The 18,184-nt window shown below is 36.7% G+C and overlaps 1 protein-coding gene across 8 annotated transcripts in view; it reads left to right on the top strand.

Moving 5' to 3' along the window:
- PTBP3 (polypyrimidine tract binding protein 3) overlaps positions 1 to 18,184 on the top strand; it is a 116,372-nt gene that overhangs the window by 60,096 nt on the left and 38,092 nt on the right. For all 8 annotated transcript variants that reach the window (XM_032308468.1, XM_032308469.1, XM_032308470.1 and 5 more), the window contains 2 exons: positions 4,053 to 4,199; positions 10,226 to 10,390. In XM_032308468.1, coding sequence (XP_032164359.1) covers positions 4,053 to 4,199; positions 10,226 to 10,390 — 312 coding nt within the window. The remainder of the gene's footprint in view (positions 1 to 4,052; positions 4,200 to 10,225; positions 10,391 to 18,184) is intronic.

Raw genomic sequence — 18,184 nt, forward strand, 5'->3', positions numbered from 1 at the left:
AAAGACTGAACCACAGTGATTATCTCTGGGTGTTAGGACTAAAGATGACTTTTATTTTCTTGAACTTTTCTATGTTTTCTGGATTTCATTTTCTTTAGATAGTTTTTTAGTTCTTTAGATAGAATTTTTTTATGTGTGACAGGAAGCAACAAAAAAATATTAACACAGAACATAGAATTATTTTTTAATCAGTGACTTGGCCTTTTCTTCCTTAACAAAAAACCTTTTATATTCTTAATTACAGAATGGTTTATGAAAAAACCCTTTGATTATCAGAAGACCAAGACAACAGAGAGAGAGGATATAAATTATACCTTATTTGGCAATTAAAGAACATTTAAGTTTTCTAAAATCTTTATAGAAATGTGTAGTATATTTTAACTGTAGAATTAATATATATTTTCTTTAATAATTCAGAAGAGGCTGTTAGAATTTTTTCATTTCAAGAAGTTAATAGGTTTTTCTTAAGATGAATAAAGAAACTTGCTTTTGTGGTGACCAGGACAAAAATACAACACTTTTTATGTTAATTTGAACAATTGTCTACTTTCTTGTTCCAGCTTAGACCCCACTAGGATGAATTCTTTAGTTCTTTTCCAGTTTTTGGTTGTCCTGAAAATCTTTTATGCTGAGCATTGCTGTAAGAAGACAACAAATTTAGGCCCCAGACATTGTGTAATACATTGTGATAAATCCCTATTTCTTAGAATTTTCATAAATAAGTTTAAGAAACATAAACAGATTTATAAATAGATTGATATGTGTTGATTATGAAAGAGATTGGAAGATGTCTGATTCTGGCCCTTTAGTAAACGAAATAAACATTCTCATTTAGTTCAGATGAAATTATTTAAATCTGGAGAGGTTAAATAACATGTCTTAGTATTCAACTTCTGTTGTGTTTACACTTCTCTCTTACATCTTTTGGAGATTGTACATGCACTTGGATCTATTTTAACTCATTTGCCACTGTTGAGAATAATACGGTTTGCATAGTTTTAGAAGAGCCAGTGTGGCCAAGTCTAATGGCTGTGAGATGTATCATGGTTGTGTATCATGTACATTATCAAGTTTCATGGAGTATATTCTGTACATTCTTTCAAACTGTTACGAGGAGCAGCAAGCACGATCACACTTTGTCTTTTTCTCTACTACTGGTTAGGGGTTTTTTATTTATCTGTAGTGCTAACTGACTGTTATGTTAAGTGTTTGTCTTTGGATCATAAATCTTGTTTTGAAAATATTTTGTTAGTAATATACTTTAGCGAGAGAGTGTCATGTGAGCCGTTAGAACTACTAGGAACTACCTAGCCGTTAGGACTAGGTATAGTCTATCCTTTGGTACTGTGAGGTAAAGTGTTGAGGGCAGCCTGGGGGATATCCATACCAGCCTTTCTGTGGCTAGTGACTTTTGATTTTTTCTCTACTCCTTATTATGAAAATGGATTTCTCTGCATACTTTGGGAAAACCTAAATAATTCCTTTACTGGGCTCCATGTGGAAAAAGTTATTTTTGTGTATGAATTTTTAGGTTGTATATACTTTCAGGAAAAATTTTCTATCACAAGAACCATGAATTCCAAAGATGTTTAGCTTTTCTTTTGTGTGACTGTTAGACATTGAGTTTAGTTCTTTGCATTTATGAAGGAGTTTTCAGAAAGATACTGTTCCCCTGTAGAGTGAATATTATTAGCAAACAATTTTAAATTCTTTGTTGAAAAGATGATTAAAAACCAGATAGGAAGTATTATTTAGCTATTTTGATTACCTTGATCATTTTTAACCTCTTAGACAAACTAGTAAGTATATTACTGATACAGTTGGATAGTGGTTTTAAATTGCAGTGTGAACATTTATTCCTTGAAGATGGTGGAGTTTTATCTATTTTGGATTGATTAATGATATTTGATCTGCTATCACATGGCTAACATTACTACTTCATAGAATATTGTTAGTTAAAACATTTAATTGGTTCACTTGTGACATTTGATTGATACGGTTAAGCATCACATTTAATATTTGTCAAGTTAATATTCCTTTATTGGAATATTTGCCAAATAGAAACATTTAGCAAGTAATTTAACTATAAACAAATAAGTAGTTTGTTTTATAGATATTTGCCATTATCTGTGTTAAGTACATTTTGTTCTTAATAAATATACATTTTTATAAATGAAGTATTGTATGCATAATTTGAAGTGGTTACTGTACACTTGCTAATTACATACTCTGTTGTAGTGAAAAAGAATTGAATTGTCTAAGTAGAAATTTGCATTGATTTAATCAGGGGTTCTTCCTGCATTTTAAATGTGAGATGTTGGGACGCCTGGGTGGCTCAGTTGGTTAAGCAGCTGCCTTCGGCTCAGGTCATGATCCCAGCGTCCTGGGATCGAGTCCCATATCGGCCTCCTTGCTCGGCAGGGAGCCTGCTTCTCCCTCTGCCTCTGCCTGCCATTCTGTCTGCCTGTGCTCGCTCTCTCCCCCCTCTCTCTCTGATAAATAAATAAAAAATCTAAAAAAAGAAAAAAAAAGTGGGTTTTTTTTTTTTTTAAGATTTCGTTTCTATTTATTTGAGAGAGAGAATGAGAGAGAGCAGGAGAGGGAGGAGGATCAGAGGGAGAAGTATAGACTCCCTGCTGAGCAGGGGGCCCAATGTGGGGCTCAGTCCTGGGACTCCAGGATCATGACCTGAGCTAACGGCAGTCGCTTAACCAACTGAGCCACCCAGGTGCCCCTAAATTTGAGATGTTCTTACAGGTAGTTCCTAGGGGTCAGAATGGTTACTATTTCATCTTCCTAACAAACCATTAAGATAGGGTGGCGACAGCCAGAAGCCATATAGAGAATACGATGTAAGTACCAAGGATCTTCTTCCTCTCAGCTCTTCCTATATTCTTTTTCAAATATCTGATATGAGTACAATGATTACAGATACAGATATTAAAAGATGAAATTCAGTTGAGTAAATTTTGAAGATTTTATTGGCCTTTATTCAGCAATTCATGAATTGGGCAGCATCCCGTCTAGCAGATAGAAAGGACCTGTGAAGAGCAGTGCAAAATGAAAAACTTTTATAGGCAGAATAGGGTGAGACAAGGAAGTTACTAGCAGAATGAATTGTGTCAGGCCAGTTCACCTTTCTTTAGGAATGGTGGGGGGTCTGTCAGGCAGATAACCTCACTAGTGCTGACCAGGTAATTCCAGATGGACTGGTTTAAGATTCCACTCTTGGGAGAGGTTGAAACTATAATTGTTAGGTATTAAGTCTTGGTTGGTAACTTAGGCTTAATACAGGTGATATTATTTTGGGTGTTGATTTTTTTTTTTTTTTTTAAGGATTATTTATTTGTCAGAGAGAGAGGGAGGGAGCACAGCTCGCACAAGCGGGGTAGCCTCAGGCAGAGGGAGAAGCAGGCTCTCTGCCAAACAGGGAGCCCGATGCGGAACTAGATTCTAGGACCCTGGGATTGTGACCTGAGCGGAAAGCAGATTCTTAACCAACTGAGCCACCCAAGCATCCCTCTCTATTTTTTAATACAGATCTGAAAAAAAGTGACTTGAATGACTCAAGTCAATATTCACTTAATGTAGAAAGTTCCCCCATTTCCCTGATTTGAACAATTGAGCCTTTGCACCTGCATGCTCTTTTTAATTGCATAATAAACTTAACTGTATCATAAAGAGTTGTTTAGTAAAAGGTAAAGGAGAGCAAATCATTATGTCCCCCCATCTTTGGGAAGTTTTTCTTTGGGAAAGAACGATTAAATCTCAACCTCCTGAAAGCATCAGGTGTGCTGATGCTCCCTTTATTTTTGCCTTTTTAATTATTTCTAGATTTTAGAGAAATAGAAAAAAGAGAAAAACCAAAAACCACACGAAATCATTTATTCAACTGGCAATTTCCCAGTCCCAAATCCTTTATTTGAACCCAACTTTTCAGATATGTTTTCAGTTAACATCAGTGATATGCTTTGAAGCAAAAGTCTTTTCATAGTTCTTAGCTGTCTTTCAAAAACATGAGCTTTCACTTTGCTTTCTTGTGTTTATTGCAGGCTTTCTTAGAAATGGCTTCTGAGGAAGCTGCGGTTACTATGGTGAATTATTACACTCCTGTTACTCCTCACCTTCGAAGCCAGCCTGTTTTTATTCAGTATTCCAATCACAGAGAACTTAAGACTGACAATCTACCTAATCAAGCTGTAAGTATTAAAGGCATTTTAAAAATTAGTTACAAGAACGCATGGTATAATAACATAGAATTAATTTTCTGTTTTTCAGAGGGGAAAAAAATCTTGTGATTTCCTTCATGTTAGGATGCTTTATTAGTAAAGATTATGTGTCTAAATTCTTACCTGAAGGCTTAAGTAGTACTACTTAGAAATAGATTTGAAGTTCTGATGTTAGGAATCATGTTAGTTTTCCCTTGAAACTTTTTATAAGTAAAAGAAAAACTTATATTTCTATCTATCTCTTAAAATTTCAGATCTAAAAGGAACTTTTCCCAGAATATACAGACTCCATAACAGAGGCAGTAAGAATTTGAGTGAAGCTTCTATAGTGATGTTAAGTAACGGAATTTAACATTTAAAATGTTAATAAAAATTTATATAGAAACATTCATTAAATATATTTTGACCCTTCTAGATAAATGTGGAATGTAGAATATCAACATCTCTAACCTCATTTTTCAGTTTTTGATATAGTTCGTGTTGACTTTTTCTGTGTTTCTCCAGGTTGATATGTAGTAGCTAAAATAGTAATTTGAAGTTATTCAAGGGTAGAAAAATTGATCCACAAAGCAGGAAAGAGGTTTTTTACTATGTTAAGAGCAAGTTTGACCCCTATATTCTTACTCTAGGCAAAAGAACTCCACCAGCTCTTTGAATTTAAATTATAGTTTTCCACATTCTTAAAACAATAACTTTTCCTGTGCATAATCCTTAAGTTCTAAGAGCTATTAACGAAATATAATAACCTATATAAACTTAGTATTTGAGATGTCAGATAATACATTTTTTACATATTAGACTTTTTAAAATGAAAAACTGACATAAATACTTAATTGCATACAATCTCATGGTAAAACATTGAAACAATCTAGAAAAGTAAAAAATAACAATAACAACATTGAAAACAATCCAGTTATCCAGAGAGAGCTAATTAGGTAACATTTTGCTAACAGTTTGGTGTGAACCCCTTTTCTATTCAGGTGTATAATTGTCTACGTATATAATTTTATATCAGTGGAATTGTAATGTTTTGAAAGGTGTTTTTTTCTATGTAATATGTCATGGATGTTGTTTTATGACAACAAGGGTAGAATTACTTCACGATTTTTAAATGAATGCTTAATACTCCCTTCTATAAGATTGCTACAATCTATCAGTATCTTAATAGGCATTGAAATTCTTTCCAGTTTTTTGCTTTTACAAAAAACACTTTATGAACATTCTTAGGTATCTTAGCCCACTTGCAGCATTTTCTTACTAGTTTACATATGTGGCCTTATGGATTGCTTTTTTAAAAGAATATGTTTTACTTGGGGGTGGCTGATAATGTGTGAGCAAGCAGTTTTCTTGTCTTTGTTAATACACTATGTGAGAAATTACATCTTATTGTTTACTTAGTATTTATTTGATAAGTTATAGTGATTTCTGTTAATGCAGTTTTTTCCTGGTAAAATATATATAACATAAAATATGCAATTTTTAATGATTTATTTAACGATTTAACGAGTTCAGAGCATTTGGTACATTCACATTGTGTAACCCATCACCACCGTTTTCTCCAGATTCTTTCATCTTCCCAGACTGAAACTCTGTACCCTAAATACTAATTCCTCATTCCCCCACTCCTCTAGCCTCTGGCAGCCGTTCTACTTTCTTTCTTTCTTTTTTTTTTTTTAAGATTTTATTTATTTGACAGACAGAGATCACAATTAGGTAGAGAGGCAGGCAGAGAGAGAGGAAGGGAAGCAGACTCTCTGCTGAGCAGAGAGCCTGATGCGGGGCTTGATCCCAGGACCCTGTGATCGTGATCTGAGCCGAAGGCAGAGGCTTTAACCCACTAAGCCACTTGGGGCCCCCATTCTACTTTCTGTCTCTGAGTTTTGTCTGCTAATACAGTTTTTAAAAAAGTATATTTATTTATTTGACAGAGATAGAGAAGGAGGGAGAGAGTATGGAACCAGAGAGAGAGGCAGAAGCAGACTCCTTGCTGAGCAGAGAGCCCAGGTTGGGGCTTGTTCCCAGGACCCCAGGATCATGACCTGAGCTGAAGGCAGACTGTAAACCGATTCACCCAAGAGTCCCTGCTAATACAGTTTTAAAAATATTTTTATGCAATAGTCAAATCTCTTTAAGGTTATATTATGGTTTCTGATTTTGATACCATGCTCATAAAGACCTAGTGTAGCAACATTTAAAAACTTTTTTTAACCTATTCTCATACTTTTATGTTTTAGCTGTTTTTACTTTAATGTTTAAAGTTTTATTTTATTAGAATATTTGGAGTTGGGGAGTGAGGGTATAGGTTTTGGTCTTTTTTTTTCTTCTTAACTCCCAGTGACCAGTTTCTCCCTTACCGTTTTTTTAAATAACCCATTTATTATTATCCAGTCATGTGATACTTGTCCTTTGTCAAGTTCTGGTTTTCCACACACTTGCTTTCCCCTACTTACAATATACTTCTCTCTCTCTCTCTCTCTCTCTATATATATATATATGCTTTTCTAGACATGCATACACATTCTGCTTGCATGGCCCTGATATACTCTCATGTGTGGGCTGCTCACTTGCCCACATTACTTCATTACTCAATGTCTAATTCGGACTACCTTTTAGATTCCACTCTGCTCCATTCCTATTTCCATGTTCCTAGGGCTAATGACATCTCCAGTATTGATACATTATTGAATAGGGCTGTTTCTTTTCAGCCGTTAGATATTTACTGTATTTTAAACATTTGGGACACCTGGGTGGCTCAGTTGGTTAAGTGTCTGCCTTTGGCTCAGGTCATGATCCCAGGGTCCTGGTATGGAGCCTTGCTTCCGGCTCCCTGCTCAGCGGGAAGCCTGCTTCTCCCTCTCCTACTCCCCCTGCTTGTGTTCCCTCTCTCACTGTCTCTCTGTCAAGTAAATAAATAAAATCTTTTAAAAAAAATTATGCATTCAGGGCACCTGGGTGGCTCAGTGGGTTAAAGCCTCTGCCTTCGGCTCAGGTCATGATCTCAGGGTCCTGGGATCGAGCCCCGTATTGGGCTCTCTGCTCAGCAGGGAGTCTTCTTCCCCCCCTTCTCTCTGCCTGCCTCTCTGCCTGCTTGTGATCTCCGTCTGTCAAATAAATAAATAAAATCCTAAAAAAAACTTATTCATTCATTCTTCTTCTTTTTTTAAGTAGGCTGCATACCTAGCATAGAGCCCCATGCCGGTCTTGAACTTAGAACCCTGAGATCAAGACCTGAGCAGAGATTAAGAGTCAGACGTTTAACTGAGTGAACCACTCAGGCACCCCCAACTAGTTACTATATTTTATTTATTTCTTCAGATAGAATAGAATTATTTTTATAACTCCTACCCCCCCAATTGTATTTGGGTTGATTTTACAGATTAATTTGAAGATAATTTACATATTTATATTACTCTCTCATCATTTGGAGGAGGAAGTTATATTTGTTTCCTGTCTTTCATTAGAGTTTTTAAATTTCCTTCATATAAGTCATGGAAGTTTTCTTATTAGTTTGATTCCTAAATATGTTAGTACAAGTCTTGAAGAAGAAATAAACAATTAAATAAAACTCTTAAAGACTGGATTATTCTAAAGGGAAACTGTGAGAAATCCCAGTTGCTTGGCAACCAAAGCCAGCCGAAATGACCTAGTTTATTCTTAGATAGCCTTGATTTCTTCCCAGTGCCCTTTCCATTTTGTTACTTTCTTGCAGTTTTTATGCATTGATGTTTGATAAAATATAATAATTTTTCTTTTAGTCAAAGTCCTGCACCAAAGTGGAAGTCAGAATTGAAAGTACCTGTTTGCATATATAAAATGTACCAAATGTCTTTTTATTCTGACAGCTCCAAAAAACTGATAAATTACTATTTCACTATCTTTTGTTTTTTGAATAACAAGATAACCCAAAACATGTACATAACTTCTTTTCCAGGCTATGGACTTACTTGCCAGAGGGTCAGGTGAATATCAAATATTTTTATCCTGTTATTTAAACTAAAATGGCTACTAAAAATTTAGATCATATTTTGAGGTACAGCATTTGAGAAATTTTTTTTTTAATTACAGTCATTGTGGTATAGACAGGTGTTTTTTTACCTTGTGGGTGAACATTCATAAATTTGACGAGATAACCATGGAAGGATTTTCCCCCAAAAATGTTGTCATAAAAAAAATCATCAAGCTGTACACTTAAGGTCTGTGCATTTTATTGTATATTCATTTCCATATCAGTTTTAGAAATGTCCTTTTCACATTATCCAGGCACGTTTAAATTTTTTTTTTTTTAAGATTTTATTTATTTATTTGACAGACAGAGATCACAAGTAGGCTGAGAGGCAGGCAGAGAGAGAGAGGAGGAGGAAGCAGGCTCCCCGCTGAGCAGAGAGCCCGATGCGGGGCTCGATCCCAGGACCCTGGGATCATGACCTGAGCCGAAGGCAGTGGCTTTAACCCACTGAGCCACCCAGGCGCCCCAGGCACGTTTAAATTTTATATGAAGCATATTTACCCTCCCCACAACAATAAAATATTTGTTGATTCTCCAATCATACTACTGCTATTTTCTTTAATTAATAGTTAATACAACTATTCCACAAAGTTTGTTTGTAAAACATTTAAAAATAAGGGACACCTGAGTGACTCAGGGGGTTAAACATCTGTCTTCGGCCCAGGTCATGATCGAGCCCCCTTAGTCAGAGTCCCTCCTCAGTGGGGAGTCTGCTCTCACTCTGCTTCTTTTCTCAGCTTGTGTGGGCTCTCTCTAATAAAATAAGTAAAATCTTTTAAAAAAATCTAAAACTTATCTCCCATTTTAGGAATTTTACCTCATAGTTTGTAGCATCAGAGACACAGAACATAAGTCAGCTATGTGAAATAATCTCTTTATATTTAAAAAAAAAAAACATTTCTCAAGGTGCCTAGGTGGCTCAGTGGGTTAAGCCTCTGCCTTCAGCTCAGATCGTGATCCTAGAGTTCTGGGATCAAGCCTCTTGATGGTCTCTCCCTGCTCAGCAAGAGTCTGCTTCTCCCTCTGCCTCTGCCCCTCCCCTGCTCCTTCCTCCCTCTGTCTCTCTCTCTGAAATAAATGAATAACATTTTTAAAAAAAGAAGAAGAAGATTAAAAAAACACTTGTCCTTTTCCCCCTGACTTTTCAGTTGCCCTCAGTGGAGAATATGACTCAATTTTATTTATTTTTTTTAATGCTTTGCCTAATTAAAAATTGAAACTGCAGAGTTTTGCAAAATAATTCTGTCTTCTTTTCAGGTATTATTTTCTCAGATTTTTATTGTCAAAAACATTTCTTGCATGCCTGCTACTCAGAGACCTTTGTACGCAGTGCATAATGAAATACTAATGCAGACTATATTGAGAACTGTAGAGTGATTAGGACAATATATACCAGGGCTGCTTATACTTCTCCATTATGGTAGTCCAGATTCCCAAGAGGAAGAGTGAAGGAAGAGGAACTACAAGAACGAGAATAGTAATATTAGTAGCAATAAGCATATATGTGGCATTGTTTAATAAAAAGGATTGGTAGGGGTACCTGGGTGGCTCAGTGGGTTAAGCCTCTGCCTTCGGCTTGGGTCATGATCTCAGGGTCCTGGGATCGAGCCCCACGTCAGGTCTGCACTCAGCGTGGAGTCTGCTTGGGATTCTCTTCTCTTCCTCCGCCCATACCCTACCCCTGTTCACACACACGCTCTTTGAAAAAATTAGGAGATAAAAATCCATCTCCAAATTTTCCTCTTCGCCATGTGTTTTTTTTCATTCAAGTAAATTTATGCACCTTTCTTAAATATTGTGTCATTGTTATATGAAAGCAAGTCTTTGAATCTTAACTGGTTACAGATGTAGGATATGTGCATCTAGAGAAAGTAGATATGTATATTTTTATTTAACTATTTTACTTCATAGTACCCTACACCAACTGATGTTTAGGATTCATGTAGTGCTTCAGTGTAACTAAAAGTTCTCATTTTGGATCATTTTATAGAGAGCCCAAGCTGCACTGCAGGCTGTCAGTGCTGTCCAGTCGGGAAGTCTGGCCCTTCCTGGAGCTCCTACCAATGAAGGCACAATCCTACCTGGGCAGAGCCCTGTGCTCCGAATAATTATTGAAAACCTCTTTTACCCTGTTACTCTGGAAGTTCTTCATCAGGTAAAGTGGACTAACACTCTTAAGAAAAGAGACACATGTGACCTCTAAACCCTTGATGTTTTATTATCTTTAGAGTTTTTTTGGTTGTTGATTTTGGCTGGTGTATTTGTTTAAATAATAATTTTTAAAAAAGTCTTCAACATCCTGTTTCAGGTAAGAAATAGTATCAATTAGAGATAAATTTTTTTAAGGACTCTATTTGTTTATTTGACAGAGAACACAAGCAGGGGGAGTGGCAAAGGAGAGGGAGAAGCAGACTCCCTACTGAGCAGAGAGCCCCATGTGGGACTCGATTCTAAGACCCTGAGATCATGACCTAGCCAAAGGCAGATACTTAACTAACTGAGCCTCCCAGGCACCCTAGAGATAACTTTTTGATAGCTTCCTTTTTCTAACTAAGATACTTGATTTAAAAGGATATATAAGAAATTCTTATTACCTAAGCATGAAAATGAACAAATTATAAAATCCTATAAAAACCACTAGTAATAATTATTCCTAGAAAGTTAAATCAATATAGAAAACAACTAACTTATTTCTTTTGACTCCTTTCATGTGAGTATTTTCATTTTAAAAACTCTGAAAGAAAGGTGTGTGATAATTCTGCATATGTAAAATAGAAGTATCAGATTAAGTGCTGACTGATAACCAATGTAATTTTCATAGGCTATTCATTAATATTTCTAAACTGTTGTGATAAAAGACACTTCATCAAATCATGGCCTACTATGAATATATTGAATTTAAGAACTGGAAACTCACTTAGTTACATAATTTTATAGTGGATAAAACAGACTCCAGTAATTGATTAATTGAATATTGTAGAGAGTAATTGAAAAGCCAGTTAGAACTCAAGCCTCCTGATTTGAAGCCCACTGTTTGTTTTGTGTGCTTGTTATATTTTTAACTAATGCTCCATATATACACATATCCTCAAAATGTGCAGTTACTTGGTAACCTGTATGCATGAACATTGGCATCTAGCCCAAAACCTTTAGTTAGTTTTTGTCCTCTTTTGCTGCATATTGATTCCATTTCATTATACCTGTCAACCCATATATCAAAATGTTAAAACACTAAAACATGTTTATTTCATATTTATATCTCAATATATATTGCATAGCATGATACCAAGTCAGTCCAAAATCATTTAATTGTTTTCCAGACCTTTGGATTTACACTACTAAGTGAAGAATCATAGGGGTATATATGTGCACGTGTAGTTAAGAATTGAATTGCATTCCATCCTAGTCTCACATTTTATCGATAAGGAAACTGGGGTCTTTAAAAGTTGTTACTCTCTCACAGACTTTGTACTAATTAGCAATAAAGCTCAGATATAGTTCCTGTGCCATGCATGTAAATATCAAAATATACCATTTATTAGGCCTACTGTGTTCCCTATGGTAGCTTTTTGCAAGCCATTTTCTAAATAAATGCATTTGTGAAATTTGTCTTAGGGAGGGTTCTAATAGTGCTATCCATAGCCACCCTCATTCCTTAAAAGGGTTCAACAGTTGCTTAAGTGATTCGCTTCTTGGTTCTGGTAGATTTTTTTCTTTTGTTACCCCAGAGTGTTACTGAACACTCTATGATCCATCAGCAGCGTTTGCTTTTGTAATTGTAACATTGAAGCTATTGCTATCTAACTTACAAAGGGTGTTTTTGTCCCTGTGGTCAACATAGCCATCAGATAGCCTTGAACTTAGCTTCCGTCATGTGGTCCTGTCCCATCTTTCCAGTTACTGTTTCACTGGGAGCAGTAACAAACCTTGTTTCTCTCCCAAAAGATCACAGCGTCCTTCAGGGTGAAGAGGAGTGATTCTGAGAGTCTAAGTAGTAACCATTGGAGAAAGACTCTCAGCCTTTCAGCTAACTGCACTCCATTCCCATTGCTGGTGGAATAAAACCAAAGTCCTTACTAAGTCCCTGCAGGTTCCCATACGCAGACCTCTCCCCATCTCTTTAACCTCTTTTCCTAATATTTTGCTTATTTAGCCCCCAGCTTTTCTGGCCCTTTTACTGTTTCTCCTCCCCCCAGTTAATTCCTGTCTTAGTCCATTTCTATTTCTTAGGCCTGGAGCACTCTTCCCTGAGTTAGTCACTTAGTTGAATCTACCTCATTCAATTTTCAGGTCAAATTTACCTCTTCAGTCTTTCTCTAATTATGTTAAGCCCTCTCCTCCAGCACTTTGTATCATTAGCCAACAAAAGTATAGAATAGCATAATGATTAAGGATATAAGGTCTGGAGCTCGTTTGAATCTTGGCTCTGGCACTTACTGTCTCTATAACCATGAGCAAGTAACTTGCCCTCTTTGTATCTTTTTATTATTTGTATGCATTTAAAGCCCCTAGAGAAGTGTATATATTAAGGTATATATTTGAAAGGTACATATTAAGTGCTCAATAAATGTTAGCTGTAATTATCAGATGCTAGTAAATTGCATTTGATTGCATTACTAAATTGCATTACTAAAATGCTAGTAATAAACTGATCCTTGCTCTTATTGTCTTGTCTATTAAAATATAATTTCATAAGTAATAGCATAAAATGTGATGACTATTGTGATGAAGGAGTATATGGAATTGTGATGAAGGAGTATATGGAAGTGTGGATTTTGTTGCTTCTGTTATAATTAATTAGCAGATTATTTTATACTTTTTGCCGAAGAGTTGCCATTAGCTTAACTGTTCTCTGACATCCATTGAAGCTAGTGTTTTTTCTTTAGCTCATGGTGAGGGGATTGAGTGGCTGAGATGAGAGCAGTGCTATTTCAGATGAAGAAGGCTAAGGGAGCTTTTCAGTATGACATTTGAGCAGAGAATTGAAGTATGCGAGGATATAAGTTATGTGTACATGGGGTAGCATAATCTAGTCAGAACAGGAAGTGCAGTCTCTAAAGTGGAAGTGTGCTTAATGCGTTGAAATATGAGAAATGAGACTATGTTGTTGTAGTGTAAGAAGTAGGAAGGCCATAAACGATAGAGTCTCAGAAGGGTTGGGATCCAGCTGATGGGAAGCTATTAGAAGATTTTGAGTACAGTAGTAAAACGATAGATTTATGTTGCAGTGAAATCACTCTTGTTGCTATGTTAGGAATAACGTATAGGTGTAAGTGGACGATCGTGGCATAGTCCAGATGAGAGATGGTGAGACCCACATGAGGATGTTGTCACAGGCAGTGATGATAATGGATGTATTTGGAAGGATTTTCGGATGGTTTGAGTAGATGTGGATTATGAAGAAAAAGAGAAGTAATCAGGAATGCCTTTGAGACTTTGGGTATGAGCCTCTGGTAAAATACAGAAATCTTGTACTAAGATAGTGAAGACTGAGTGAAGGGTCAAAAAGATTTGGGGCAAGGGTGGGAGGTAGTGGTTTGGAGATGTTAAGCTTCCTATTAGGCATGCAAGTGGTAGATTTTGAATAGACAGTTTGTAAATAAGTCTGGATTGGGTGTAAGAATTCAGGGCTGGAGATGTGGTTATCATCAGTGTATGGGCGGTAATTAAAACCATTGGGTTAGATGGCGTCACATAGAGTATTTATAGATAAAGAGGACATTTATCGACTGATCCATAATGTAAATTCAACCTGCATACTAAAAAGTTCCTTTGTGCATTGAAAAAGTTCAAAACAATGTTCTCATATAATCCATTACTTCCAAGTACTGTTATTTATGGGAGACTTTTATGAATGTCCATTAGATGAATGTCTTTGGGATAAAGGACTGATCGTTTTGAATTGCAGAACGAAGAAAAATAACTGGAAAAAGCAGTTATTTTGATATTGAAAGAATCAGTGCTGGTAATGTAAAATTCTTATTCTTGAGGCACAGTGAATGGTTCAGTTGGTTAAGCATCTGCCTTCGGCTTGGGTCATGATCTTGGAGTCCTAGGATCAAGCCCTACATTAGGCTCCCTGCTCAGCAGGGAATCTGCTTCTCCCTCCACCTCTCTACCTGCTCGTGCTTGCTCTCTCTCTCTCAAATAAATGAAAAAAAATCTTTTTAAAAATAAAATAAAATTCTGGTTCTTAAGTCTTACTGTTTTATTGGGTACAAAAACTATTGTAAACAAATTATAGCTAATACACTTTTTACAAGTGAATACAAATGAACTTTTTCAGTCTTTAGTAAGTGCTACTTTTATAAAAATCATGATGAAGATTAATTTTACCTGACTTTGATTTTAGTATTCTCTTTATCCCATTTTTTTTTAAAGATTTTATTTATTTGCCAGAGAGAGAGAGAGAGAGAGAGAGCAAGTGAGTACACACAAGCAGGCAGAGAGGCAGGCAGAGGCAGCTAGAGAAGCAGGTTCCCGCCGAGCAAGGAGCCCGAGGCGGGACTCGATCCCATGACCCTGGGATCATGACCCAAGCCGAAGGCAGCGGCTTAACCCACTGAGCCACCCAGGCATCCCTCTTTATCCCATTTTTAAAGTCTGAAAAGATTAAAATGCACAGGAAACATCAAGAGTTGAGTCTGTGTGTTTATGACAGCAAAATAAATATATTAGGGAAATAGAGTCACAGAGTCAAATTATTATTGTAATCAATATTAATAAATGTGTACATATTAAACTTTCCTGAATGATAATCTTATGAGACCCAATTTGTTTTAAAATTAGTATTTTGGTAATTATGAAAAGATGTTAAAAATCACACTTGAGGCATTAGCCTGGATTCCCTGATGTTGGTCCTCACTTACTTTGTTCAGAATTATCAGAATGATCTTTGTAGTTCTCTCTCAACAAATATAGTCGAGGGGACTCTGGATAACTCTCCATGATTAGCCAGTTCGGTCCATTTATTTTTTATTTATTAATTTTTTAAAAAGATTTTGTTTATTTATATGACAGAGACAGCAAGAGAGGGAGCACAAGCAGGGGGAGTGGAAGAGGGAGAAGCAGGCTTCCCGCTGAGCAGGGAGCCCGATGTGGGGCTCCATTCCAGGACCAGCCTGAGCCAAAGGCAGACACTTGATGACTGAGCCGCCCAGGCACCCCTAGTTCAGTCCATTTATATTCTGTTAGCACATTCAGTTAAAAATCACACAGCCAAACAGCAGTCAGGTTGTACATTGTACTTGGTGTTCAAGTTAAATGAGAGAAAGAATGTAAACATTAAGGAAATCTGAAAGTTAAGTGAAAATTACCTAGATTCTGGGCATAATTTAGTGTAAAATTATTCCAAATTTGAGAACAAATTATATGTTCTTGCTATTTCATTAATATTTTACATCAAAAATGTTTATTTAAAATTTTTTTTTTTTTAGATTTTATTTATTTATTTGTCAGAGAGCACAAGCAGGGGAAGTGGCAGGCTGAGGGAGAAGCAGGCTCCCCACTGAGCAAGGAGCCTGATGTGGGACTCGATCCCAGGACCCTGGGATCATGACCTGAGCCAAAGGCAGATGCTTAACACTGAGCCACCTAGGCGTTTTTTTTGTTTTTAAAAAACTGTGTGCTGGGGTGCCCGAGTGGCTCAGTGGGTTAAAGCCTCTGCTTTCTTTCTTTCTTTCTTTTTTTTTTTTTTTTAAAGATTTTATTTATTTATTTGAGAGAGAGACAGTGAGAGAGAACATGAGCGAGGAGAAGGTCAGAGAGAGAAGCAGACTCCCCATGGAGCTGGGAGACTGATGCGGACTCGATCCCGGGACTCCGGGATCATGACCTGAGCCGAAGGCAGTCGTCCAACCAACTGAGCCACCCAGGCGTCCCAAGCCTCTGCTTTCAGTTCGGGTCATGATCCCGGGATCCTGGGATTGAGCCCCGCATCGGGCTCTCTGCTTGGCGGGGAGCCTGCTTCTTCCTCTCTCTCTGCCTGCCTCTCTACCTACTTGTGATCTCTGTCTGTCAAATAAATAAATAAAATCTTAAAAAACAACAACAACAACAAAACTGTGTTACTATAATTCCCCAATCAGGTCTGAGTATACTTCTTTATCAGTTAATAATAAGCATTTACTGTGTACCTATTTATATGTTAAGAATTACACTCAGTGATATAGAAATGATTAAGACAAAGTATATACCTCCAAGGAGCTCTCAGTTTAATTAAAGGAGGCAGATAAGTAGACAAATGTATAGTACAATGTAAGTAAAACAAAATAAATATTTATATTCGAGACCAAGAAGGGAGTAATACTCTGATAAGAGAATGAACTCTGTTTATATTTGGGAGAGGCAGAGAGTTTTCTGGTGTCATTACTTCCTGAGCTTAGTTTTGGAAAAGATGAACGAAAATATATTGGTTTCAGCACAGCGTTCTAAGAAAAGGGAATACCCACACGTGTAGGCTTAGAAGTCTGAAACCACTTTGTATATTTAGAGAACTATAGACAACTGCACATTGTTGGTGTAAATAGTGTGGTATAAAAAGTATCAGGAAATGTGGTTAGAGAGGTACACCAGGGCAAAATTATATATGATATAATCTTGTACTTTAGAATACTACCTGTGGCTGCAGTAAAAAAAAAATCTGTTGCTACTCCTTTAGCCAACACTCAGTTGATGCACTCATAATATTTAGATTGGGGTGTGTATGTGTGTGTGTCCATAGTATCACCAAAGGTGGAAATAAGGAAAATACAAGACCTTTTCCCAAGAATGCTTATATCTTAAAGAAAGATACAACATAAAATATATATTCTTTGATAGTCATGTGAGAAAGCGGCAAATTTGGTCCTTTAAAAAAATTGTTACTATTTATTTGAGAGAGAGACACCATGAGTTGGGGTAGGGAACGGGGGAAGCAGACTCCCGCTAAGCAGGGAGCCTGCCGCAGGGCTTGAGCAGCACCCCAAGATCATGACCTGAGCTGAAGGCAGACACTTAACTGACTGAGCCACCCAGGCCTCCCAGTTAAAAAGGGAGGACCATTTGGCTATTAAGGATACTCAGAAATAGTATTTGATAATAGCAGTTTGGTATTCTTTTATAAATTCTAAGACTGTTATCTAGGACACACAAGTATACTGAAGAAATGCCCATTACAGGACCATTAAAAATACAAAAACAAGGGGTGCGTGGGTGGCTTAGTCATTAAGTGTCTGCCTATGGCTCAGGTCATGATCCCAGAGTCCTGGGATCAAGCCCCAGATGGCTTGGTGGAAAGCCTGCATCTCCCTCTCCCACTCCCCCAGCTTGTATTCCCTCTCTTGCTGTGTCTCTCTCTGTCAAATGAATAAATAAATTTTTTTTAAAAAAATACAAAAGCAAATTATTTATGTTTTTCAAAATAGTTAAATGAGAGATTAAGATCCTGGAGTTCTAAATATGAACATAATTAAATTATCTACATTTTTAAAGACATTAAATAAAGAATCCTCAGACATCTGATTTTTTTTTTTTTTTAAAGATTTTATTTATTTATTTGACAGAGAGATCACAAGTCGGCAGAGAGTCAGGCAGAGAGAGAGAGAAGCAGGCTCCCGCTGAGCAAAGAGCCCGATGCGGGGCTCGATCCCAGGACACTGAGATCATGACCTGAGCCGAAGGCAGCGGCTTAATCCACTGAGCCACCCAGGCGCCCCAGACATCTGATTTTAAATAATAACATTTTTTGGTTAGCTCTTCTAGGACAAATTGTTTCCACAAATCTTGGTAAATAGTACTATCTCCTCTAAGAAGTGTCTGACTCTGAGCTGATAATATGTTAAAGAATATTTTTGCCAAAAATTAGTATTTGGACTTTAAGATGATTTATTTTGAGGGGTTTAAAATATATATTCGTTTTACTATTTTAACCCCTTTAAAGTGTGTAGTTCAGTAACATTAAGTACGCTCA

This window comes from Mustela erminea, chromosome 12 (assembly GCF_009829155.1).
Source record: "Mustela erminea isolate mMusErm1 chromosome 12, mMusErm1.Pri, whole genome shotgun sequence".
Lineage (NCBI taxonomy): Eukaryota > Metazoa > Chordata > Mammalia > Carnivora > Mustelidae > Mustela > Mustela erminea.